Genomic DNA, 27,901 nt, shown 5'->3' with positions numbered 1-27,901 from the left:
AACTCCCCACAGGAAGATAGCGGTTTACCAAACTGTCCAATCTCTGCTTCACTCTGTACTGGTGCAAAGGGGCTCATTCTGCATCTGTGTGTGTGTGTGTGTGTGTGTGTGTGTGTGTGTGTGTGTGTGTGTGTGTGTGTGTGTGTGTGTGTGTGTGTGTGTGTGTGTGTGTGTGAGTTCTGTTAATGAAAGACTTGAGTTCTGAAAGGATGAGGCTCTTGAGGACACATGCTGAGGTCCACAGCTGAATCCTCTGCAGCAGACTCAGAAGAGGCTCACAGAGGATAGATGGAGAGGAAGAAAGGAAGAGGAGGTAAAGGAGAGAATGAAAGACAAAGTCAGAGATGGGAAAGAAAGAGAACAGAGAGACACAGGGAGACATCGAGATGTCTGCCATGCTTGAAAGGAAGACAGTGCCATCTAGAGACCTCATGTGACAGTGGTGCATTTGTGCACAAGCATGCACATAAAATGTTCACTTCCAAGCACAGGTGAAAGAATATTCATATCCTTTACTGAAGTAAAAGTACTGTGAAAATACTACACTGAAAGTACAAGGCATGCATTTAAAACCTTGCTGAGGTGAAAGCTCCTGTGTGTAAGTATTATCAGCAAAGATTCTTTTAAAAAGTCAAAGTCTTAATTCCACAGTAAAGGAGTCCCTGTCAGCGTTTTATTATTATATCTGGTGTTTTTGGATTAATATTACTGGTGCATTAATGTGCATGTTGCATTTTACTGCTGTAGGTGTTTGAGATTTTAATTACTTTATATACTGTTGGTTTGAGCAATGCATCATAGTCTGTAAGATCATCATGATTGTTTCCTGTGAGAACCAAGCGTCTCTACAAAAAAAGATCAGCTTTTCATGAGCTCAGAAAAAGAGCCTGTTTTCAGCTTTGTGAAGACGCATTTTCCAGCTCATCCAAGTGTAATATTATTACCATTATTTACCATTGTTAGCATTTAATTGTCTTTTTTTATTTATTTATTAATGATCAAATTAATGATCAAGCCTCATTTGTGCATTGGAAAATTTAACTGTCCAATGGGAGCCTGAATACTGTTTCAGAGGCATGTTTGCAGGAAATCTTTAATTGCACTAAAGTCTTTTCCAGAGACCAACCCAGCCCATCATCTCGAGTCTTGACCGGGACTTTTTGGACTCAGAGCCCGCTTCTCCCCCGGCCCTTGTGCTCCCTGTTGCTTCCACATGGAGTTCCCAGGCTCTGCATTTCCATGGGGCAAGTTGGATTTTCACCAAATTGTGGTTTTCTCAAACATCATGACATTTTGAGTCATTTATCAGCTTTACAACAACAACAAATGTCTCTATGCAGCACTCTATCACCATACCTCTGGAGGACATCACGAATCCCAAGACAAAAGGCAGAATTAGACAACAACAAGGCTGCAGGCGTCCACGTATGAAAAGAAAGAGACTGGAGATCAATCAGTTGAGTGATCAGTTTAGTGTGCAGCACATTACGGCTGCTGGGTTAAAAAGATAATGTACTGTATATGAAGGGAATTTCCCCTCAGAGCTGATGGACTAATAGTGTGCTGAAGCTGTTCTGGATCAAAAGTCCACACCATTTGCGGGCTGTGCAGCTCTGATATTGACAGAAGGGTGATTTCCTTTCATTAGATTTAACCAAACCTAAACTCCAGAGATTCTGTCCATGGCATTGGCTCAGATAATTTGGACCAGAACAGATGTTGGAAGGGGTTGTGAGGAAAGCAGAAGGAATAATTCTCTCAAGGTCACTGAAGGGGATGGCTAACAGAACAGGAAGCATGGAAAATTATCTTACTTTTGAAGCTTTCTGGTGGTGTGGAAGCCCTCCTGTGTAGTATTGGATGATGAAAAACATACAGGAGAGAATATAGAATTATTGTACATTTACTGTATGCAAATTAAGACGGGATACACAGAGCAAATGACGTGCACAGTAGACAATAAGTGAAATGACTCACACAGAGAGCTGCTGTTTGGGTAATTGCTATTCATCATAAATACATTTCATTCACAGACAGAGTACTCTTAAATATACTTAAACAGTGCATTTTCTACAAAGTCTTACTTTATATACTTTAGTAATTAGGCCAAACCTTTAAACAAGTCTCCTGCTTCCAGGCAGGGGCGTGTCCAGAAGGGGGGTCTGGGGTGGTACTGGCCACCCAAAGTGCCATTCTGTTATCCTAAAGTATGAATGGCTATTGGCCCAGAAAAAGGCGGGACCTGAATGTGCATTGTTTTCTTTTGTAACCTATTTTTGGAGGTACAATTTCTTTTTGAGGGCTTAAACAATAAAGTATGGAAGCTTTACATTATTTCTGTGTGGTGCCACTCTGTTGTGCTGTGATATCTTTTATAATGTTTTAAATGCACTTATTATGAGTCACTTTGGATAAAAGTGTCATCTAAATTAATGCAATGTAAGAGAAAAATTAAAACGAACAACAGGAATGTAAGAAACCATAACATCCTGTCATGTTAGCGATTAAAGTAGATATGAGAAATACTAAATGAATGCTATTCCAGCCTGTGTGTGTGTGTGTGTGTGTGTGTGTGTGTGTGTGTGTGTGTGTGTGTGTGTGTGTGTGTGTGTGTGTGTTTGCACATACACATACATGTACTTCAAAGTCAATGTCCCCCTTAGACCACCGCAGTGAGAAAGTCTGGACACGCCACTGGATCCAGGACCATAAATTGCTCATTTTTAACTTCAGCTTTCCTCCTTGACAACTTGAATGTTATCATTAGTACTTTAGGTCTGAACAATCTTTGAGGCCATTTTCCAAAACTCAATGTTAAGGCATACGGTTAAAAAACGACTCACGGCTAAAAAAGAAATGTAAACACAGAACGACAGCGTTAGCAGTTTGCTAACCCACGGTCCAGCCCTTACATCGTCAGCCAAATTGAAGTGCTTAACGCGTCAAAAGAAGCAGAATTAGAATACAAACACAATCGAGGGCACTTTTTATCCTTCACTTTACACTAATGATCACTTCTGATGTAAGCGATCGACAGCTTATACTCAGGTCTGGGTCGCTGCACTCTGCACTCACTCCGGCTGAGAGTTGGTAAAAGGCCTAAAGTTTACATCAAACAGATAAATGAGCAATTCAGGGAGCCAGATCTGGCATCTCTGCCTCTGAGCAGGACATCTAATGCATGGCATGATTAAATCATGACTTCAAACTTAATTCGCACTGTGGTTGTTCAGCTGAAAAGTGCTACTGAAGCAGGACCAGAACATCCCGGTCACTTTGGGAAGTCAAACATTAAGGATGCACACCAAGTTTCCACATGTCAGGACATATTAAGGCTTCTCTGATAAGTTAAGAAGCATTTCATTACATTATTATAGTAATAGGAAGATAGGAGTATTCCATAACTTATCGTCAAAATCTTAAAATTATAATTAATTGTTTATTATTAGAAAATAATAAGCAAGTAGCAAACTGGGTTCACAAACTGCTCCGTCCTGGGGACTGGCTTTGGGACTGACTGAGGTTCGGGTTGGATAAGCTTTGCAGAAGTAGAGAAGGTGGATGGTTGTCAGTTTTGGTGAAGCAGGAAGTTCTTGATGGGTTGTGGTAGCGGTAACGAGGGTATATGGTTTAGACGATGTTTGCCCATCACTCTGCGGATCCTGATGCGACACAGGTGTGTCAGCCTGCGAGGGCATCCTGAGAGGAGACAAAGCAGAGACCTGCGCTACAGATTCAGGTAAACCATGAAAACAGGGCACATGCTGTCTTCACTTAGAGATGACAGAGGAGAACAGGTTGGTTGATAGAGAGCTTCATCACATGGTGCAACGACAATCACCTTAAGCTCAATTTCAGCAGAACCAATGATCTTGTGTTGGACTACAATGCCACAAATACGGATGTTGCTACAGACAAGCTACAAACGCCGAAGATCTGTACAATCAGCACACTTTCACGATGGACACCCAACATCTGATCCAATGTAAAATATGGTCACAATCTGCCCTTCTGTACATGAATGAGTTATGCCAAAAAAGGTGTTTTGTGTGGTCACAGTGACCTTTGACCTTTGATAACAAAATTCCAAGTAGTTCACCCTTGAGTGCAAGTGAGCATTTGAATTCCTGAGATATCGCGTTCAAGAGAATGGAGCAGACGCACGAAAGGAAAACAAAAAATCTCCGGCCACAGGTGTCACTGCTGCAGAGGCATACAATGTGCATATGAAGATTAACTCTGTATAAAACCCTTCCTTAAACAACAGTCTGTCAGCATATCTGTCCTCATTCACGCCTGCATATTTACAGATTTACTCACTCCTCGCCTCCAGGAAGGTCTTCAGTGCCTCCGGATCCACCTTCCTCCGATTGGGAGCCTCCAGCTCCGACTCGTCCCAGGGCACGAGGGCCGGGTTGGCCCCGTGGTCCAGCAGCAGGTGGATGAAGGCCACCTCACACCCATGCCGGAGCACAGCATCCAGCAGGCAGGAGGCCAGGCCGCGGGTCAGAGCCTCTTGGCAGACGGGCCCCGTGTAGTTGAAATCGGGCTGAGCGCCGGCCTGGAGCAGCAGCCGGAAACAGTGGAGGTGGTGGTAAGCGGCGCTGATGTAGAGGGGACACACCACCAGAGTGTTGAGGGTGCGAGCGCTTAGGAGGAGCCGGGGGCCCAGCTGGTGGTCCATGTCTACATCAGCATTGAACCTGGACAGAGAGGACCATGGATACAGTTAAAATACATACTGCACACTGGCTGACTGCAGAGAAAAGAGTGCAAATAATATATGTGTCTAGATCAAACACTTGAGAGTAAAACTGTCAATTCTCAGTCTGCTCTTGTCAAATATTCATGTGTCAGTGTGACTGCTGTCCCATGTGGGCTGCTGTTGTTGAGTCAGGTAACAACCAAACTGCTGCTTGAAGCGCTGGCACACATTGCATCGCAAAGCTAGCAGCAGATCAAAATGCGGACCCTTAGACAATCCACTGCATAGGCACCAAATAAATCCAAAACTGTAAAAAAAGTGATGTATATCAGATAAAAAGGAAGCCTGAAAGATGGACTGGTTCGGTGTGGAGAGCACCACCTGTCTCGGGAAGACCTGCCATCAGTTTTCAGAGGTGGGAGAGGAGAAAGGAGAAAAGCCAGGTCTTAGACTGATCCCCGTCTGAACTCACCTGATCAGCTCCTGCAGTATGTCCAGCCTTCCCACCCGTGCGGCGTGGTACAGCGGGGTGCTGCGGTGGTGCCGACTTCCGTTGGGATCGGCTCCGGCCTCCAGGAGGATCCGGACACATTCCAGGTGACCGTTGACCACAGCTACGTAGAGGGCCGTTTGACCTTTCACATCCACCAGGTCCACCTCGGCTCCTTGGCCAATCAGATAGGCCACGCAGGCGGCGTGTCCTGCTGTGGCTGCGATCCGCAGAGGGGTGCAGGGCAGACAGCCACAACACCACACAGACTTCTCATTGATCCGCCTGGAACCCAAAGAGAGGAAAGTGCTTATTACAGCAGCTGTGTCCCAGACAGTAGTTATATCCAACATATTGGATTTGCACTTGTGCTATTCCAATTTTATTTGTGTTGCACAATCAGTGCAAAAACAGATCAAACTGATTTACATAAAAACAAAATAGAACAGCAAAAAAGTGAAGCAGAAACACAAACATCCATGCACACTGTACAAATATAAAAACAATAAAGTTAAACCAAAGTTTTACATTTTTACTGCTGTGCTGTCATCACAAATTAAACCAGCTAAAATACAGTGCTTTCAACACTACTGCCACAGCCAAGTCAGGATATGCAGTCAGGGGGAACCCAATGACGTAAAAAGCATTTTATTGAAATAACAGCATGATGTAAACCATGCAGGATGGAGATGAACTGGCCTAAGTCTCTAATAAAGGGCTGGCTGGGTTTGAAGACCGGGAGCAAGTATGAGTGCTGCATGCAACCACTGTGGCAACCAATGGTCCGGCATGGCTCGGGTTCATCACCTGTGTGGACAGTCTGACACTAACTGTGTCACGCAGTGCAAAGTGCTTTACAGCAAAGAAATTTCATGAAAAAAAGACAAGAAGAAAACAGGGATAGAGAGCGAATGCACAACATGTTTCTCAGGCTGCCACTCAGGAAAAAGCTTCTGAAGAAACCCACACAGCACACAAGCCACAAACCACTCAGCGCCACACATGAACGTTCTGGACAAAAGCTGGCAGTTCTGCAGCAGGATGGAGGACGCAGTGACCACTGCACCAAAGACTAGACTCTGAAGGTCTACAACAACACAATAAATGGCGCAAGAGACTATTTTTGTGTCAGAAGTTCAGGCATGTTGCTGCTAACGTCATCATGGATGAAAATGACTTGTCATGAAACACTGCAAAGGCCTCTTCAGTAATATAAGAGAGCAGGACGTAGAGCACAGAAGCTGAAACGTAATCCCTCCACGATCTACCTGCTGCCCCTCTCGCTGTCTTACCTCTCCACCTACAACTCGATCAGATAAAATCTTATTATATTAATGTTGTTACTCTTTCCCACCGTTTGAAGCTGTCCTCCTGCAGCAGGTTCCTCAGGGTGTCCAGGTCTCCCACGTAGGCCGCGTTGTGGAGCCGCATGTCGTCCTGCTCCAGAGGTTTGTCGCAGAACTGCTCCTGGAGCCATTCCTTGAGGTTACGGCCTGGTGAGGACACACAGGTGATAAACTGCCAAACTGCAGCTTGTTAAATAAAATGAATCATAAAAAAAGAAGAAGCCCGCCTTCAGCACACATCTACAAGCATTTCTTTGAGACTCTTGCGTCTGAGAACGGCTTTCTCACTGCTTATCATTTTGTTACATAACCGTGTGTCCCTGATGAATGTGGGAAGAGTCTGAAACTCTGTCGTTTCTGTGGGGCTCCTGAATGTCTCGTGGAAAGCTGGCGGCCCCTGGCCTTCGAGTGGGAGCCGCAGACACTAACAAGAGCACCACAGAACCAGATCGAGACCTCTCTGACACAGTCTGATAAGAAATTTAACACAAGCTTTTTCCTGCAGGGCTATGCTGTACATTAGAACTACACTTCAGAGGGAATTACTGTACTTTTCACTTCACTGCAGCTGTTTAACAGCTTTAGCTGTTTTACTAATTCAGATTTTTGCATAGAAAACATACACAGAGCTCATAAAATTCACGTTTTCATGCAAAAACAATTCATGGTTCCAGCTTGTCGGCTGTGAAGATCTGCTGTTTTTCTTCTTCTCTTTGCCTGACAAACCAATCAAAAGATTAGTAGAGAAAACAGGCAGCAGATTAATCCATAATGAAATTAATCATTGGTTCTTAATGAGCTCCACCTCGACCAACTACAACAGTGAAATCCTGCCTTTATAATTGCATGAGTAATAGTAATTTAATGATATTTAATCGTGTAGCAGTCACAGGGACAGTATGTTCTTTTAATACTCCAAGTACCTTTGCCTGATCATACTTACATACAGGCAGATTTTTCTTGTATTTTATCATACAGTGGGATATTTGCACTTTTCCTTCAATAAAAGGCCTGATTACTTCCGGCACAACTGGTTTAATTGCTTTTTATTGTGCAGGTGTTCCTATTATTGTGTCCACCACTTGTAGTATACGTGCATATGAGCTCTCATGACCAGCCTCTTGTCCAGCTGCATCCTTCTCATTTGTGGGCTGTGACAGCAGAACGCAGATGCTGTGTTGGCAGGACTGTAACCGTTTCATACCTCTGAACTTCCAGACGGGCTGGAGATATGTACTGAATCTACAGGCCACACCTTAATACCCTGGAGTCACACAACATGCGCACGTCTCTGTCATGACTGTCACGCTCACGGATGCCTGTTATTGAACGTGCCGTGCTCGCACACACACACACACTGTCCACGGAGGAGACCTGGTCCCCTGACAGGACCGATGAATCACCACGGTTACCTGCAGCGGTGGCACCGGGCAGATCAGACACAGTGATGAGCGGGGGGAAATTCATACTGGGCGGCTCGTCCACATCAGCTTCTGGACCGTCGGCCATGCTCCTCAAGTGTCACACCGTCAACCTGAAACTAGGGCTTCGGCTCTTCTGGACCTATTCTGGTTTCCACGAACACGGGAAAGCCAGGGATGTCGGATCAGACAGGAGACATGAAAATAAACAAACGTGACCGTGTTGGTGACGCTCGGCTCACTGCGCTACTTCCTGACTGCGCTCAGCTGGACCGTTTAAAGGGGACGCGACGCTTTAAGAGCCCGGAGCTGCTCAGGATGACTGTTTCCCCGGATGGTTTTAACACCCTGTAAAAGGCAGAAAACGTCAAATATTCAAATTAAAGGAAAAACATGGATAAGGATAACTACATATATTTATTAATAGAAATACTTTCCTATAAAATATTTGAAAATGCATCAAACTCGTGCAAAAAGTAGGATTTTATAAATATTGATGTAAGAAAATGTAGATGTAGATTAACTTTTCCTGTATATATTTCCAATAAGCATGGTCCACATAATTAAAAAATAATTTAATACTCAGAAATACTATTTACTTATCTTACACATTTATTTAGTTGGTCTAAAACACATCATATTTAAATATAGTGAGTCTAAAAATTGCCTAATCAGCCTATAAACTGCTAAATGTGTGTTAATTTTTTTAACACCAGAATATCTTTTATAATTCTGAAGCATATTATGATGCATTTTTATGCGTGTATTGCTGAATCGAGCCCACCTCCTGGAGGGGAAAGGACTGGAACAAAAGGACTTATGATCCAAGGAAAGGGTTTTATAAATCACACTGTATATCCATGTTTCTGTGGACAGAAGGATTAGAAATTCTGTTCTGCTGCTGGCTGCATGTAGCCGGTCTGGGTACTTGTAAAATGCATACCTACAGTAAACCATCTTTGGGTGGGTAACGTACACCAGAGAGGCATGCAGCCGTGGCTCTGCGCTGCCTGATGACAGATGAACCTTCGACACTGAGGCCCTGGGTGCTGCTCTAAAAATAAACGGACAGGTCAACAGTACCATGTGTCCCCATAAGTGGACAGGTTGCTTGCAGACTACCAGCTCTGCAAAGAAAAGGAAAGCTAAAGACAATTATGAAATCCAGTGCAACACTATAAGCATTTAATAGCACTTTGATTAGAGCAGAATATAACCAAAGCCAGATTGCAGGTTATTTGACTGCTCCAGACCCTGGCCATGTGTTTTATGCACATGAAGTGTAGCTAATGCTCAAATTAAAGTTAAAAAGGAAATTGGGCCTTTCAGTTGGGCCTAACTTCAGGATTAGTGGGTGCCTGCAGGCAACAAGAGTGAAAGGTTTACTCATTAGCAGCATGAACCATTGTGAAATTCAAAGGGCAAAAATCAATGGAGGCTTTTTTTATTTGTCAGTGAAAAGGCAGCCATGACTTAAGTCACTTCGTCTTTGAGGAACCCCACAGTTACAAGGGGCACACAGATGGACAACGGAGCTGTCCTCTCCTTGGACTGTGCTGGTTTTTAATCCACCTGTTGAGACAGGGGCCGGCGTCTCTGCTGAAAGCAGGTGTCCGTCCCTCCTGCAAAGGGGCCTTCAGCTAAATCTCCAACCTGCATCACAAATGCTCCGTCCAAAGCTCGCTTAATAGCTGTTAAAGGGCTCCTCCCTGATAAGCTTTGTGCGTGTTGCAGCTGTTTCATGGCTTGCCAGAGAAAAGTTGTTGCTTATGTCACTTAAGGGTCTTAAAAAGAAAGTTTTAAACGTTTTACTCCCGTCCTGTCGGACCAGGCGTCAAAAGAAACTAGTCTGGTTGAGTGATTGGCTGTGCCAGACGCCACAAGGACTTCATCGTCAAAATCCCAAACCAGGCTCATTTATCATCTCACTCATAATGTAGCTGGAGCAGTCAGACCCCTCATTAAGTCTCCATTATAAGGCTAACTTGACTTTGAACCTTTAACTGCTCTCAGCGACAGTCACTACTCTGCTCTGACTCTTAAAAACAAGGAGTCAAATATTTATTGCAATGTAACCATTTATTTCACTCCACTACAAAATTATAGAATTATTTGAACTATGATACAATCTCCACATATACATAATGTACAGTTTACAAAGAGACAGAGGATATGATACAAGTAGTTTACAGTGTAGTCCTTTCATGTAAGACATATGAACACGCAGGTTCACACCTGCACACAGGAGTTTTTGCTTGAAAGGTTTTTTTAAATTTGACTTTTCAATAGGTTACAGTATGTTTGATGGTCTAAATATAATACTGGTGTGAAAATGGAGTGAAGTCAGGCTGAAGGAGGGTACACTGTGACTGCTGAATCCTCAGAAACCATCGAAAAGATCAGTCAAATAAAAAGCATTAACAGATATTTCCCACTTAAGCAACGCAGTGTGCCTCTTTTTGAATGTGTTTGAGTGTAATTCATTTTTTCCTGTAGTTACTGGTGTTTCTGAAAAGTCCAAACAAACCACAATTTGACAATCAGAAGCTATACAGTACATTTCTGCCCGTTGGCTGTCTGCTCTACTAGATATACTGTTTCTAACTCAACTTCACCTTTCACAAAGATAATTCATGCTCTTCACTCACGTTGTACCACCTATCCTATCGGTCTGAAGAGGCGATGGAAGCTGTGTTTTGAAGGTCTATCCAGAAAGAGCAGCAGAGAGAGAAGCTACGGCATGTTCATTCACATCTGGAAAAATAAGACTAGTTTCGATACAAATGGGCATTAAAAAACATTTAAAGTCATCAGTACATTCATCAATCTGACCAGGATGTCACAGCAAGTGTGTGTGTTTTTATTACATAATTTCCCGTAAACACTGGCAGTGTACAGTCTTAAATCTTCTGGGAGACAAATGTGCAGTAGAGCTAACAGAGGTAGCAACCGCACTCATAAGAGCAGTAGTACATTGGTACTATTGGGATGAGATAGGCCACTATGCGAGGGACAGTGGAAAATAATTTCAGGAAAAGTGGGACAGTGCTTCCAGTCTCACGTCTCTACTATCCAATTATCAGCATCGTATTGCTTCATATTGTAGCTACATCTGTAAAGCACATTTCTTTAAAGTCACAAAAAGGGCTAGTAAAATATTGTCTTTCTTCTTTTTTAATCTATACAGACTTGAGAGTTCAAACACAAAGTTGCCATCTGACCAAACATTGTCTCCATCACAACAAAGAAACAGTTTGGCAAATCCTACAGAACAAAGGGTGGAGGGAGCTCCATGATGGCAGCTATCCTGCACGCTCACTGCAAGGAGGAAGGATACACATGCACGTTTCCCTGAAAGTACATTCAATTGTGTGTGTGTTTCAGTCTATGTTATGTTTTATAACAGATAGAAATAAGAATTGTAACACTGCTTTTGCTGTCTTTTCCATGCAACTCGAACCGTCCCTTATGACTCTTATCAAAGTGCAGCGGTGCTTCAAAAACACATCAGTGAAGTAACATGGAGATAAACTGTTTTTTTTTGTTTTTTTTTACAGGATGGGATAAGCTTGTTGTGAGCACAGGAAAAGGGTGCTAAAAACAGTCTAAATATTATTATTATTATGTTTTTTGTCATTTTTTTTTAGGGAAGGTAGCTTGAAAGAGAAGGATTAGAAAAACAGAGAAGATCAGTATAACATGCAAAAGATCCCAGAACAAACTCAAATGACAATAAACTGATTAGGCCATTGAGACTCCTCACAGGAGTCATAGACTTCTCCATGCAAGCCCAACAAAATGTATTTGAACTTTCCTCCCGTCGTATAGCTGATCCAATAACACGACAGCAGATGTAATAATCGTTATGGAAAACAGCAAAAGAGCCAGATCATGAGTCTGCTTACCACTCCAATCAAACACGAACCAAAGGAAAAGGTTCAAATTATTCTCACTATTGGTCCGGTGATTACTGAATGTACAACAGTTTTGTGTTAATCACTGTTGATTTTGGAATATGGAGGGCTTTTCATGAACTGGTCAGCATTAAATACAACTATCTAGACTAACTTCCATGTCATGAGCTGTGCAGTGGCTCATTCCACGAAGGCACCGTTACAGAAGAAGGGTCAAAGTAAGCTTAGTGTGCAGAGCAGGAAGATATTTTTCATTGATTTATTTATTGATCTGCTGGTCAGACCTCCAAACGGTCACATGGAGCTTTTATTTACCAACATCCGACTGATGGTGTCTCGTGTCTTTGGCTCCGTCTCATTTTCTGACAAAAACCCTAAAAGTGCAGTGTTTGGTCCCGTCCCACATCACCTCCAAGGAAAATGGTCTTACCATCATTCATCATTTGTCCCTTCGATCTTCAGTGCATTTTTAGGACAGTTTTTTACTCTACGTCTTGTTTCTTATTTCAGGTTCTGGAGGAGAAGCTGATTCCGGTCACCATCTTCTGGATCTTCTCCTCATTCTTCAGTATGTTGGACTTCACAGCACAGATCTTGTCCTGCTGGTCCCTGATCAGCTGCTCCAGCTCAGCTAGTTCTGCCTTCAGAGGCTCCACTGCCCTGTCTGTCGCTCTGCAGCACATACAAGCATGCAACACATACACACAAAAACACAGAAGGCATGAATGATTGCTTACATGCAAAAATAAAAAAAACAGGTGGAGATACTGTCCATGGAAAAGAGAAGAAAGAAATGGTAGAAGTTTAACAGAAATTGTTAAGAATTTCACTGTTAGGAAACAAAGTGTTCCTTTCTTTCATAATAGTAAGACGCATGAGAAGTAATGGAAGAAGTAATTCACTCAGTAAATGTAACAGAGAGACAGCACCCTTGCATGAGAGTCTGTATTTGAACTGGTGCGGTTAATAAAATATATTCAAGCACACATGAGTTAAAGCGTGCTGTGTATGTGCCAAGCCCACCTCTGCTCCTGCAGCAAGGCCTGTGCGTGCTCTTTGTTCTCCCTGCGCCAGGTGTTCAGTTCAGCCTGCATGGCGTCCATGTCCTCCTGAATGTAGTCCATGATCTTACCCAAAGGCAGGGTGCTGCGGCACACCATCTGGATGGACGAGCGCAGGCGCTCGATCTCGCGTGTCACCATTTCTCGCTCTTTCTTCTGCGCCGCTTCGGACACCACGTTCTGGAAGTGGAGGCGGTGAATACCATGGGTGAAGTTTGGGGGATTCAACTTTTGTATAAAATATGAAGATTAAATCAAATCTGAGGAGCATACGTGTTGATTTGTAAGGAGAGATGAACTGAATTTCATAAGCAGCTTCTTCTAGATCAAAGTCTTAACGGGCACAGAAAGAAATGTTTTCATATGCACGACTTTAACTAAACACGTATCAGACAGCTGTATGAACACACACAAAAATCACTTGTGTGTCCCTAGACCAAAACATAATAAACCCTCTTTAGGAATTCTACCTTTGCCAGTAAAGTCTCAAATGCCCAGAACCAGAGCAAGGCTGCATTTAGTGGTTTAGGATTTCAAGGCTAAAAATGTTAGGCAGGAATTCTACCAACCTAGCTGTATATATAAAGATCAAACGTGCGGCTGAATTGTGTTGGCCAAAGTATGGGCACTGGTTGATGAAGGCCTCCAGTGTACGGTGGAGGAGGAGGGGTTCACTATACCCCAATTACACTCAGTCCCCCGTTGGCGAGAGGGAGGGGAAGGTATCAGGGAAGGACCTCCTTTGGCAGGGAGCAAACCCAAGGATGTTTGCTCAGCTGGGCTTCGCAAGGCCTCTGAGTGTGTGAGTGTGTGTGTGAGATGCGAAAGCACTCAGTACGGCAACCCCAAAGCCACACACACACACTCACTCACACAACATCAAGCAGAGGTTCAGGCGAAGCAGTGGACGCACTCACAGCCCCCACCCGCACTCTTGTTCTTAAAGTCTTGTTTATTTTAGTAACAGGCTGTGGCAGTGGGGTTATTTTACTACAGTATTGAGTAACAACTACTACACTTATGCCTCCTTTCAAGTTCAACTCTTGGCCCAATTTCTGCTATTTGGCTCCACAGATGGGAGCACCTGCCCTCATGAGGCAGCAGAAAGCTTATTTGCGACAGTGTGTAAACTAAATGACAGCTTCCTCTTCAAAACACACAATCTGTCATGGAGCGCGCTCGGCTGGCCGGCCACATATGCTCAGCCTAGCTGGAGTGTATAGCATTTGCCTTATCAAGACATCTCTTAAAACAAACCAAAGAGCCGGTCATTACAATCTGAAAAGGCAGCTTGACTAGACAAGACCACACTGCAGAAATGACATCAAGCCTCATTGTTTGCCATCAATTCTTTTCAGGAAGCGAGTACAAATTTCTGACAGCCTGGCTCTTTGTTAGCCGTCTGTGGTGCTTCAGGAGTGTGAGGGTTGAAACGCCTTGGCCCAGCGGTCCCCTAACAAGGTGGGTGGCTTTCCACTGGGTGCTGTGAACCCTGCAGCTAGACAAACACTCTACGGCTCATTCGGCCTGCCTGACTGTGGTTTGGTCTGCACGGCCCAGACAGGACCCATGGCTTCATTCTATTTGCCGTCCCCTTGCTGCCTCGGCCGCCCCTCCCCTTCTCTGTTGGAAAATAAAAAACCTGGCGTGAAAACATGACCCCTGGTTCGTGTGCACTCTGTCCGGGTGGATATAAATCACAGCTTTATGGAGGTCTCTGTCGGGGTCTGCGAGACCTGTGTGCTCCGAGTTTTCCTTTTTCTCACCCAGATCACAGAACAATATTTAGACGCGGTGACCACAGAGGAGCAGGAGGTGAGAGACGAGGAAGGGGGGGCAGGTTTTCCCATTATCTCAGACAGTGATGAAAGCCCCAGGCAATGGGGAAGACGCAGCCCCTGGCTGCTGGTAGAAAGGGCAGGTGGACTAATAAGAGGTAGACTGAGAGGTCTCTATCTTGTCAAAGCAAATAAATACTTCAATCTTGTTTTCATCAGAATTTCTGTTGTTGTTGGACAGCAGCACTCTTTTCGAGTTGAAATCTTTCATTTTAACTACAAACTTTCTGCTTGGTTCTGCTTCAAAGAAAGAGAGAAGAGAATGAACTTCTGATGGGGGCATTGTAAGATACATAACAACATGAAATTCACCCAGTCATCACATGCCTAATCAGCTTAATTAGGAGCCGCTTGCAAAAATGTAATTTATGGCCCGCTTATAAGGGTTTTCTGAGGCAGGAGGAAAACATTCTTCAAAGTATCCTCTGACAAGAAAAATGGTGTGCATGCACAGAACCTGTCAGCAGTGGATCAACCTCTAGGGTATCATCAGCAGGGAAAACATTAAATTAGACGCTAGTTTGACTTGTTGATGGCGAGAGATCGGCTTCCCTCATGAGGAGAGAAGCTCCATTCATTTATTCATTCATTACTGTTCATTAATTAGCTTCACTTTGGTCAGAGCAGGAGGATGAGAGAGCACAAACCTCTCATTAGAACCGCCTTGCCCTCAATCCAGTTGAAGTTATAGCGGCTGCAGTAGGTTTGTGGCACAGCAAGCTCAAATGTCAGCTGCTAATCACTCTTTTTGAACTCAAGTGAACTGCTCTTTCATCATCACTAACACAAATATGAAAAAAAGGATTCGCCAAAGGGGCGTATAGATCACTGAAGACCACACAGAGCTGCTTTGGAGCTTCTGGGAACAATTCTACTGGCTACTGGTGGCTGTTTGAAGACACTGATGCACATCCTGATGACTTTTATAAAGTGTTCCTGTAGATGATGTGAGGGGTGAGTCAGGGACTGAGGCACAGGATGAGAACTGGCTCTGGACGTTGTTTATGAGCTTCCTCGCCATTTTTCATAGAAGGCCAGTCAAGAGTCTAGCTAGATCATAAAAATAGCTTGGATTCAGTGAGGTGAAGAGAAAAGCTTACAGCCAAGGAGGTTACAGGATGTTGTTGCAAGGTCACTGGGGAGACAACTGAGATCACCTCCCTGCTGCAGGGTGAACTGAGAGGAAACTTCCAAAGGCACCACTGGAAATGCTGCACTAACTGAAAATGGAAACTGGATTTTAATACGGTGGTTCGTCACTCAAATGTTCTCCTTGAGACAAAAAGCAGTTCTGAAGAGTCTGAAGACATGATTTCTGATCATGCTCAGGCTCTCAGGTGGGTACTCCCCATAAACCTGACCAAATTCCAATATGACCTCTGCAAAAGTAATATGACTGATGGAATGCCACAGGGCCATTTCCTTATGTTTCCACAAAAAACGCTGGATGTTTATGAAGACACAGAGGTCTGCAGAGAGGAGTATTTATTTTCTTGACAATTCTGCAGAGAGTATTCTGGCCCTTCTCCTCCGTGACTCTCACTCAACAGCCATCCATTTGTATGCCACAGGGTTTATTTATACATTACAAACCTTCATCAAGGCTAATTTGATGGGGGTAAAGAAAAGGGAGAAAGAGTACACAAAAAATCTTATGAAAACGCAGCTGCTGCAAGGGGCAGATTCTGTCTAAATAAAAAGAGAAGTATCTTGGAATAATATACAATACCGCCGAGGGGTCATGAGGAAGGTCATCCCCATAAATATACAGCAAATTCTTCAGTCACACACACTGTGGTGGGACATGGCAAATACAATCATCTGACTGTTTAAGAATTCCCTTTATTTACATCAGCACTGCAATGAAGCAGCTCCACGCTGGCATTAACAATAGCAAAATTAATTCAGAAATGACAAAGAACATAAATTACTACGGGGATAAGAACATATAGACTGGATTTTCATAAAATATACAAAACGGTCCAAAGGCCAGTGTTATTGAACTCGACGTGATGTTGGATTTTAAATCAGGGTGGCTGGTGACTCATTCGGACGCAGTGTTTTGATAAACTTTGGTGTTTAAGAAAATGAATTGCGACAGCTGAAATTTCAAACCCGTCATACCACATAGAATGAGGAAGCTCAATATTTACATTTTTGACCCTGCGTGTTTTGCCGTGATTACAAGGAAAAAAGAAAAAAAAAAAAAAGACTCCATTAAGCTGACCTCTCCACCCTTTCATGTCTGGAAGGAAGTCATTATAGTTCTTTATACAGCTGACGAGGCAAGGCCAATAATGATGGAGGGGCGGACTGAGCAGCTCCTATGTGCAGACATACCTGCTCTAAGCTGCCTGTGCAGACCAGGATATTCAGAAATGAAGGTTTGAAAACTGAGGAGGCTGCATTAGGAAAATTAGGATAAACTCTACAAGGCCTTGCTCATGTTACACAAAGAGCTCTGCTGTTTTGGATGTTGTGCCCGTGTATGTATGTTCGCTTTCACTTTTTTGTTTAAAATTCTTTCCACAACATGCGCTGAGGTGGATATGTAAGAAATACATTTAACACATACAAACAAACTCCTGGTTCAGGTGCAAGTTATGAGGGATGATATCTGAGGCTGCAGCTAGGAGGGGATAGATCGGGGGCCTTTCTGCATGAGTGACAGTCCAAAACAGAGCATCCATCAGAGTCAGGGTGGTCAGCTAGGAAGGGATGCCGGGAAGAGTATGCTTCAGTGAAGAGGACCACCCAAAGCAGACAGCGTACGCCACCTCACGCCATGGAGTACAGACCAAACTGTAAGCTTCACACTGATTCACACTCCAAATAATGATGAAAGACCTCTCTCTCTCTGGCTGATAAATAGGCTGACAGAGAGGAATGCCTGAGCACCAGCAGCAATGTGTCACCTTGAAAAAGATGGTCGATCACGTCTAATATGAAATCCAACGCAAACAGAAGACGAGGGGAAACAAGGAACTTCTAAAGAAAGCCTGAGTCCTGTGTGCGTTGAAGTGTTAATGGATGACGCCTGGAGACAAAATACAGCAGAACTGAAAACCTCAATGACTGAAAAACTGATTGCACATCATCTGTTTTCTGGAACCACCTCCACAATAAGTGAAATAAGTCCACAAGCAGTATGAACAGTCAAAACTAAGTGCTCTAAAAGTTCTAGTTACCAAGATGGCAGATATCCTCAAACTATACACAGAACAGAGGTCTGTAATCACAAAACATAAGCATACCTAAGATACTGAGCAGCCCCAGAAAACAAGCTCATTTTGCTCCAGACATCTTGATATGTGTATCAAGTTTGTGTGGTCTGTTAAAGGCCATACTTGCTTGTCTGGCTATTAGCCCCTCAGCTTCACTGAAGGGGAACATTTTTGTGGTTTCAAGGCAGTGCAATTACACCTCTCTGCTCCATTTGTTTATATCTTTCTTTTGATAATGACCAGTGTTGCACTGGGCATTTCACTGTGGTTAAAACACTTGGGAGCACACTTTCTGAAAAGAATGGCTGATACAACTGAAGGCCAGGTTTAACACAAGCTCTGAGTCACTGAGAGAGATGAGCTGGAGAGAACTGGGCTGACACTGCCCTCTAGTGGTGACTATTGATGCTACTACAACTGTACATACCTGTTCTTTAGATTTTGGGGAGGATGGAGACAATTCATAGTCTTTCTTGGTCTCGAGGATCTTTTTCACAAGGCCACCTACAGCAAGAGAAACAATGAGAGGAAAGGTGAGGGATCTGATTCCTCAAACCATCTGGTGGCGTAATTCAGCAAGAAGAGAATCAAGAGAGAATGTGGCATTACCGCTCCTCCAAAAACAACTAAAAAGCAAAACAAATATGACCGAGTACCATGTTTGTCTTCACTGTCCAGTTCTCGTGCACGCTCCTGTAAGAGAAAAAATAGGAGATCACTTAGCAAGGTTTATGTTTTCCAGTAGCATCTGAACAACTCGCTGTTCAAGTCACTTACCACCTCCATCTCAGCAGCATCTAAAGACGGAGGGGCCGCCTCCTCCACGACAAACTGCTCGTCTTCGTCCTCCTCATCCTCAGACAGCCTCTTCCCATCCATGATGACTGGTGCTGAAGGCTTGGCACTGGACAGCCTGAGAGACGGGCAGAGAGCATGACTCATTTCTAACTGAAACCTTATATCGCAGATACTGTATGAGATTCAGTTTAATAATCCGGAGTAGTGATCCATCTCTCCCGCTGGCAGCCATGACACTTGGGTTCAGAATAAGAATGCACCCACAAATAAAAGGAGGTCTTCTTTTTACCAGTATAAATTAGAGTTTGTGAACATGTGTGGTGAAGTCACCTCTCAGCTGGGGTCACATCGTTGTGACTTTCCTGTCTCTTGACTCGAGGAGGTGCTGGCCGAGCACTGCTGGGCCGTGGTATTAGCCTGTTGCTGTAGATGAAGGGATTATACACAAATTATTTCAAGTAATTTCTACTTTGTTTCGCAAGCAATGTTTTCTTCTCGACTACTATGACGAGCCAAATTCTCTGTTAACAGCGCTGCGATTTTGCTGAAGGTCTACTTTGTGACAGCTACACTGAGTCATTCAGATTTTCGGATTATAACTGTTGCTCAGAACAATAAACATTCACAACATTAATAACAGTAAAACTGCTACAACACAGCTGCCCAGCCAATCGATTGTAACCGATTTGTCAGATAAAGACCAGAACATTCATAATTACCCAAATTAAAAGCAATTATTCAACTGTGCAACCTACTGGAACTGATCCTGGATCAGGCCCAGGAACAAGCCGGTTTCAAAAGCAAAACTATCATAAATTTTAAATAAATAGCAATACAATATGAGGCAATAACATTCGTACTACACCCTAAAAACTGAATAAACATATTAACATTCTCAACCAAAACGTCATTAGCTTCATAAATATAATACTTATTAAGTTGCGATTATAGAATATGACTTTATGTTTTGTTCAGGTGCTGATCATACTGTGCCGAGCATGGTGAACGGACAGATTGACAGATTAATGTGAGAGCAGCTTATGCAGTGGAAATTGTTGTAAGTGAAGAATAATGTTTGATTTAGTAGCCTGTGCAGTGCCTCAGCAACGCGTTTACGAAACGAGCAAAGGTTTAGTGCTGACTGTACAGACCTGGAGGCCATGTCAGATGGCGCTGAGGAGCCTGCAGTGTCTCCGCTTTCCTCGGGGGCAGATCTCTGGACCAGCTGAGCATCTCCGTCTGTGAAAGGACAACAGTGACTTGTCGTTAGCTCAGTACGGCAAGCATTACAGCTGTGCTTTGCTTGGTGGATGCTGACACTTAAGCATACCTCTTTATAACAAGTACACTCCTGGCTACTGGACCCCTAAATGGGTTTTATCCTTCTGGATTTACCCTTTCTGGAATTTCTATAAGCTATTTTAACTTTCTGTTTATTTCTGCTCTGTTAATTACTTTTTCTTGCCTATGTGTGTTCTTGTTTTGTCCCTCCTGACATTTCTTGGTTTTCTTTTTTTATCTGTCTGTGCTAAGGGTTTCTTGAGGAGGTTTTCCTCCTCTGCTGCTATGGTGGGCCTATAAAACTCGTTGAGACATCACATCTGATACTGAGCTTCATAAATAAACCTGACTGACTTGCTCAGATACGTTAACAATGAATATCACTGAGTATGTCACTGAATGCGTGATTGCACCAACTCTGAGACTCAATGTGCAGCCTGAACACAAAGGAGCACTCTGCCATTTCTCTGAGTCAGGTTAGAAGATCATTCATTTCATGCCCTCTACTTTCAGTACCAAAGTATTGGTTATATTGCTTATTTATGAGAGTGATTGATATGAATACTCTCCTTCTCCATTACTGAAAATACCAAACTTACTTATCAAAATCCAGTGCACCACCTCTCCTGTCACATTGACCCCATTTCCACATTAGAAACCTTCATGCTCTTTTTTTTTTTTTTTTTTTGCATGCATATGCACAAGAGAGATGAGACAGAGAACAATTACCTCCATCACTGTCAGATTCATCTGTTGAGAGCAGAAAAAAACAAAGCATCATTAGTTTCCTTTCTAATAAAACTAGGAGTATGATCACAGAGCAATGTGACATGTAAAGTAAAACAGATGGACAAACAGGACATGTAATTTTGTCATATTTTTAGGAAAATCCTTTTTGGAAAACTTTTTCTTAATGTCAGTTCTACGAAGTTCGCATTGCCTCTGCCAACAGTGATCTTGATGAGTCACTCCTACCTCCCACTGAAGGAAACCAGTCAGTGATTTTACAAGGTAAATGGAGTGTAAAAGAAAAGCAGTGAACTGTAAAATCAATCTGGACATCCCAAAAAGCCCTTCTGTCAGTGATTAAAGTGAAGCTATTTAATACATCTCTATTAACTATGTACCTCATTGGTATACAGCAGGTGATTAAAATGGGGAAAGGGGGGACATTACCTTGACCTCCAATTTTGGGTCTCCGTCTCTGCCCTTTGGCAGATGAAGGCCGAGGTATTCTAGCTGGACTATCAGACTGTGGAAGAGGAAAGACAAGCAGCGAAAAGATAAAACTTTAGGACAGTAAGCGCTGAAAAGCAACTCTCATGTGCTAACCATCTATCATTTTCTTTGGTAAACCTGAGGTATGCTGAGGTGTGGTACAGTGCTTTTCAGCACCAATAAATCTTGAAACTTACCACACCAAACTCACCACGCTTGAGAAGTCCAGTTATGCTTAACTGAACATCTCAAAGTCTCGCTACACACGGTCAAACTAACATTTCAACTCTGAAATGAGTATCCCACATCTGAACAAGAAAGTCAGTCAACTGAATTGTGGGGTTATGGAGCTCAAACATATATCCTCTGTCATAAATAAGTCTCAGCATATTGGCTAGACCTTTAGGTTTAGCATTGCAAAAGTGACATCTGCAGAAACTGAGTAAGTTCTTACCTGGTTCTCAACTGCTTCTGCAGGCTGCACAGGCAGAGAACACAGTATTATGCTATATACTAGATAGCAACATTTATCAATCATACATATAATAAGAAGAAACAAGATCTGTTTGTTGTACACTACAGCCCAAATTAGCACTAAGCCAAGCAGCCTGCCACCCTAAGGCCATTGCAAAAGTCACTAAATCTAACACTCCAATGTCTGTAATTCACAGGTCTAATTTTCTGCGAATTGTCTCTGCAGGGTTAAATACCTCTTCAGCTGGTTGAGGTTCCTTGCAAGAATAAGAGGCACAACATTAGAAAATAAATTTGAACTGAATTGAAAAAGGTGTAGAAAATGGCAAGTTTAATTGAACATGTAAAATCAGTGACCAACTCTATGTTTCTTGCTTGGGCTGACTTGGTGTACAGGAAACTCTGCCACACCATAATTGCAGATGGGAAAATCAAATGGTCCTGACCACAGACACCATATTATGTGCAAATATTCTGCCAAATGACGGAACTTACCGCTGGCACGGGTTTGGCTGTTCTGCTGGGCTCTTCGGGGCTGGGCTTGTGCTGTGGTTCCTCTGATACTCTGGCCTGAGCACAAGCATACACACAGAATGTAAATAAAGGCATTGTTGCTAACATTTAAGATGTGTGTGGGTTGAGTAGCATACCTTGCTATTGCCACTCTCTCCACTTTTGTTCCTCTCTTCCCCGTCTTTGTGTCTCTCTCTCTCCCTCTCTCTGTCTCTTCGTTTGTCTCTTTCCCGATCTCTGTGAGAATCCCTGTCTCTCGCCTTTTCTCGGTCCTTGTCCCTCTCCTTGTCTTTTTCTCTGTCTCGATCCCGCTCTCTGTCCTTCTCCTTGTCCCTGTCCCTGTCCTTGGCTCGTCCTTTGTCTTTATCCCTGTCTCGCTCCCGCTCGCGGCTCTTGTCTTTGTCGCGGTCTTTGGCGTGGGGGTCCTGTTCACTGCGGTGGTGTTTGTCAGAGCGCTCTCTGTCACGGTGGTGCTCTTTCTCCACATCTCTTCGTCGGCTGTCCTGCTCTTTGGGCTGGTGTGGGTCCTTCTGGTCCCGGCTGCCGCTGCGCTCTGTAATCTTTTTCTTCTCCTGGAACAGTCCAAACCAACACAAAGGGTGAGGTCTCATGCCAACCGCAGTTATTTACTGAGAAACTTGTCATCCGGTCAGCTCATTGATTTTTCAAACAAAGCCTGCAAATGCTAAACGCTAACACATTAAGAGCAATTAAGAGCAAATTTGTGTAACAAATTCAATAATTCAAGTGGCCTATACCTCTCTATCCAGATGACGTTCACGTCCCTCCCTATTCTCCTTGTCCTGGGACCTGGAGGTGCTGGCCTTTGTCTTTATGTCTACCTTTTCTCCAGCAAGAACTCGCTTCACTGCATCGTCACTGGACAGCTGCAGAGGAGTGCAGAAATACCATTCAATTAAATACGGAAAGCATTTTCTACACTGCAATTGTAACAGTTAGAAAGGGGGTACTCTGTGGAAAGGACAAATAAAAGGGTTCAGTGAGGGTTCAGCACAACATAACACTGAGGCAAAAATGTAAAATTTCTATTTACCAGTGTTAAGCATGTTCATAGAAAAAGATACAATATCTAAAACAAAAGTCAGCAACAAATTGTACTTTGGCATTTTAATTGGGTTCATCAGCAACCATGTAGCATGTATTTGACCTAGTCCCACTCAGCTTATCCATTGTTTATCTGAATGTATCTTACTTTCAGAGCAAAATGTTCATTACTATTACTGACATACTATCTAGATTACAGTTGTAACCAGTTGTCGGAGAAAATATATGTTCCACAAGATCCAAGAAACATTTAAAATGTCAAGAATCATCTTTATGACATGGTAGCAAGATGCTGTTTAAAGAACAACTACAACCCCGGCACCAGCTCATATGTTTACACTCCATCTCCAGGGTGCAATTAAAATATTTCAAAGGTTTCCCTGAGGCAGCTGGACAATTTTCCCAAGAGCATAATATTTTGACGGTACAAATAACACACTGAATCCTCTTTTATGTAGTGCCATAACTTTGCCTCTCTAGTTGAGCATAGGCAACATGATCAATGAATGATATGGAGATATTGCAGAACTGGAGGGTGAATGTTTTCAATTCACCTGTGTGTGTGAGTGTGTGTGTGTGTGTGTGTGTGTGTGTGTGTGTGTGTGTGTGTGTGCGTGCGTGCGTGCGTGCGTGCGTGCGTGCGTGCGTGCGTGCGTGCGTGCGTGTGTCTATAATCTCCCAAGAACACAGACCTTGTTGAGGCAGCACTTGGCCAAGGCCTGCAGCAGCTCATTGGTTTTCTCAGGCTCATGGCCGGCAACAATGCGCGGTGGTTTTGCCGCCAGGGGCTCGCCACTCACCAGCATCACGACATCTATTGCTTTCTGTAGAAAGACTATCTTAGAGTCCTTATCCTAGAAAGAAGAAAGATGCTGTGGTGAGCAGGTGAGTTCACAGGAGAGATAAGGATGTAACTTTGAAAGCAACAGAACTCCGCCTGGAGTTACTTTCCAACAGTTCAGAGTTCTACATAGTTAGCATAGTCAGGCAGAGTTGTTGAGTAGCATATTCTGTCCAACTTTGTCCAATCTGTCCTGACACCCAATTTCTGACTATAATTGACCCAACAATTGCAACTTGTGTCTATTCTTTAACTCAGTTTCCTCTCCTTTGTTGACCAGGCTACTTAGACTAAGACATTTGGTTTTATCTTGCAATGTGTAAATCTTAAAAATAATTTTCTGCACATTACAAATCTGACTAACCTATTTCTATGGTGTGAAGGAGTTGGCTTTCTGAACATAAAAACAAGCAAATCAAGGGCAAATCCCGAATCTCGGAGGGCCAATGAGTAACACATTGCATTTTAAAGCAGCCGGAAAGAGGAAATGGAAAACATGGATTTATAACAAGAAAACAAATATCCAGCCCTCCTTTGATTTTTTTTCTTGAATTCTTGTATGCATGTAAATAAAACAGTCTCTATGGCAGACAAATGACCGAGCTAAGCAGTGCTTCTCGTCTTATCAGCCTGCTGCATCTGAGAGGTCTGCCAACTGTGTAACATAAGGACTTGTAGCTGGTGCAACCACCTGGCCCTTCTGTGTGACAACTGATAATAAGGTGGCCTCAGCAGTGATGAACTTCACATCTGTTGATTCTGCTACAGTATCAAAGCATTAACATCAATGCGTTTAAGAATGCAAAGCATTTGATATACAAACATTACAGAAATTACAGTAACTTGTTAAGCATTGACATTGACATTTATCAAAGCCTAGCATATTCCTATTCAATACTGATTTGGGGTCAGCTGTCAAACAGCAGACTTGAGTTCTGACACCTTGGCAGGCCCTCTTAGTCATGTCCTGCCAGATCCTCTCACTCAGTGTGTCACACCGGCAGCGTGTAGGGTTACCCCCACACACAGACAACCTCAGCTCATCCCATGTAACGCACAGCTGACCTCATACAAAAGACAGGCTGCTGCTTAGGGCATAAATACATATTCTGTGCACAAACAAGCACATTAACAGAGACAAATGACTGAATATGAGATGGACACTATTAACCAGGGAATAGTGACATTAGTTTTGTATAGCAGAAGGCCAGAGATTACTAAAAAAACAATAGCTATACAGTTTAACCTGGTGGGCAGAGTGTGGCCAACTTACCTTAACGTTATCTGACTTCAGTTCATTTTCTCCATACAAGCCTTTCATGAAACCTGTGGTCCTTATGACCTGAAAGGGGTGAGAAATAAAAGGTTTCACACTCAGTTGGAAAATATTTTACAATATTAAGTGTTTCAAAGACCTACACGATACATGCTGTAGACCACTATTAGGCGGCTATAACACAGCATCAGCTTTAAAGTGGCTATCTGTGGTGAAAAAACAGTTGTGTGAAAGACAAACCCTGCAGTCAAACACATTGCTAATCAGAAGAAATGAATCTCACATGCCGTCACACTTCCCTTAACGCAAGAAAAACATGAATACACTGAAATATTAGACTACTCAACAGGTGGAGAGTGGAAAGGAGATTTCACATCCATTTAAAAAGGCGAAACAGATTTTACTGTGCGCAACACCACATCAAAGAGTTTTTGTGTCACAAGTTAGTTATGAAAAATAAATCAAATGCAGTTGAGAAAAAGCCCACTCATAATTTATTGAGGCTAACCTTGAGGCTTCCTACCGTGCACACGATTATACAATCAGCATCAGAAAGTTTGAAAAAAGGGTATATGTGTTTTGTATACTCTATCTATAATGTCCATCTGAAAATAACTTTCCTCATACCATCTAACTCATCTAGTCAACTCTATGATATGCACCAAGTAGATGAAAACAAATGATTTGTGATCAGTAGGTAGTGGCTGATCCCAGTTTGTACTTGACCGTCTTTTCACCTGAAAGTAAACGCTGCTGTGTCTTATTAAACTGATCCCAGCTGCTAAGGAAACAGACACTCTACTGTGGAGTTCATCAATAAGCTCCTCAGCGCTTGCCAAAACGTATCCAGAAAGGCTTCGAGTACCTCCACTGGTTTTGCAAGCAACTTTGAACAACACCGACAGAATCCAAAAATGGTAGCAATGATGTATATATTCACAGCGATTAACTATAGCACGGCGTAACCCTCAGTATTAGAAAACAGCCAAGCTACATTAAGCTGCTCAGCAGCCGTGATCTCAACGTGACGGATTCGAAGAACCAGACAAATTTAACCGACTTGGAACTCACAATCATTAATAGTGGACAAATTGGTTTGTTGATCCCTATGTGGCTCAGGTCGTGCCTAGCAACTAAACGACGCTGTAGACTTTGCTACCTAGCGGTTAGCTAACCCAGCAGCTCTATTAACTTACTGGACCGCCAAACTTTGAATTGCTAGTTAACGTTAGCAGCTGTTTCTGAGGCTGATGATTAACCTTAAGGTTTTTACTGCTTGACCGACCTTATTCGTACAACGACAAACAATTTGATGGCTTGAGAAACAGCTCAAACGTTACTGCGAAGTTCGTGTTAGCTAACTTACTTGGTTAGCTTACTTCATGCTAACCTAGGTGTATTAGCAAGCTAACTGGCACGTTTGCCTCGTGCTTAAAAATGACATAGGTCCAGTTGTCGTTAGACTTTTCACAAATATGTCCAAAAGAAATTCATGGTAGCAATTAAACAAACACCAACTTGCTGACGTTATCGTAGCGTTCGTGTAAGAGTCTCACCTCACTGAAGATGTCGTGTAAGTACCGAAACGGCGGCTTGCTTAGCAGTTTATCCGTGAGAGGCGGTTTCTTTATCACTTTACCCAGCGTGTCCTGGGTCTTTTTCACCACTGTGCCATTCATGGCAGCAGGCGAAAGTAAAGTGAGGAAGTTTAAACGCAGAAGAGACAGGAAAAACTAATACGGAGTGAGGAAAACTTGGCGGCTCTGTCGCCTGGTTGCTATGTCAATATTCTGCAATCCCACAGTGCATCATTAAGGAAGACTGCGCATGCGCGGAGGGTTTACGGTTGCTAAGCACTGCTTGCGCCCATAGCAACAGCTAACAATCTGCAGCAACGCTGTAGATAGATAGATAGATAGATAGATAGATAGATAGATAGATAGATAGATAGATAGATAGATAGATAGATAGATAGATAGATAGATAGATAGATAGATAGATAGATAGATAGATAGATAGATGCCTCCCACAGTTAAAACCTTGTTACTGAAAATGCTGTGTATGATTAGGGATTTGATTTAGGGATTTCAATTGATTGTTCTAATCCTCCTTTATAATTACAGTAATCAGGTTCCAGTTTTTGTTGGAATAATACAAAGACTCAGAAACAGACATAATTAATATGTTCAGAATTACAGCTCACAAAATGGATATTTCAACATAGCAGCAGCTGGAGCTTTTAATAATAGTGCAGATGCAGATGACATTTAGGAGTTCTTTAAACTGCTGCATTCACATTACCACTGTATAAACAGCTGTTTGAATATGAGTCAGAGGGAAAATTGAACTGCAGATATCTGTAAAATGTGCTGTCAGCAAATCCCGATTGGCCACAGTGGGTCAAAAAATCTGATTCTGTTAAATTAGCATCTCACT

General features: G+C 43.0%; 2 protein-coding genes across 3 annotated transcripts; both read right to left on the bottom strand.

Annotated features, from left to right (window-relative positions):
- Positions 1-1,888: 1,888 nt before the first annotated feature.
- asb1 (ankyrin repeat and SOCS box containing 1) lies at positions 1,889-8,221 on the bottom strand. The gene is made up of 5 exons (XM_070976793.1): positions 7,954-8,221; positions 6,550-6,688; positions 5,178-5,480; positions 4,321-4,703; positions 1,889-3,699 (listed from the first exon to the last, which is right to left on the bottom strand). The coding sequence occupies exons 1-5, from the start codon at positions 8,048-8,050 to the stop codon at positions 3,569-3,571; spliced, it is 1,053 nt and encodes a 350-aa protein (XP_070832894.1). The 5' UTR covers positions 8,051-8,221; the 3' UTR covers positions 1,889-3,568.
- A 2,899-nt stretch (positions 8,222-11,120) lies between these two features.
- On the bottom strand, positions 11,121-27,278 carry traf3ip1 (TNF receptor-associated factor 3 interacting protein 1). Of its 2 annotated transcripts, XM_070976489.1 has the most exons (16): positions 27,022-27,278; positions 25,463-25,531; positions 24,041-24,202; positions 23,042-23,170; positions 22,421-22,855; positions 22,266-22,340; positions 21,751-21,774; positions 21,255-21,330; positions 20,808-20,828; positions 19,949-20,036; positions 19,128-19,220; positions 18,777-18,912; positions 18,656-18,692; positions 18,427-18,503; positions 12,900-13,117; positions 11,121-12,548 (listed from the first exon to the last, which is right to left on the bottom strand). In XM_070976489.1, exons 1-16 carry the CDS (start codon positions 27,142-27,144, stop codon positions 12,383-12,385), a joined length of 1,929 nt encoding a protein of 642 aa, XP_070832590.1. In that variant the 5' UTR covers positions 27,145-27,278; the 3' UTR covers positions 11,121-12,382. The 2 variants fall into 2 exon arrangements, with proteins under 2 accessions (XP_070832590.1, XP_070832591.1); XM_070976490.1 differs by lacking the exon at positions 21,751-21,774 and having other exon boundaries at positions 27,022-27,272.
- Between the last annotated feature and the right edge of the window lie 623 nt (positions 27,279-27,901).

The sequence above is a fragment of the Chaetodon trifascialis genome, chromosome 12, assembly GCF_039877785.1.
Source record: "Chaetodon trifascialis isolate fChaTrf1 chromosome 12, fChaTrf1.hap1, whole genome shotgun sequence".
NCBI classification, from domain to species: Eukaryota; Metazoa; Chordata; class Actinopteri; order Chaetodontiformes; family Chaetodontidae; genus Chaetodon; species Chaetodon trifascialis.
The sequence above is the reverse complement of the archived record's forward strand: the minus strand, read 5'-3'. Positions and strand labels throughout refer to the sequence as shown.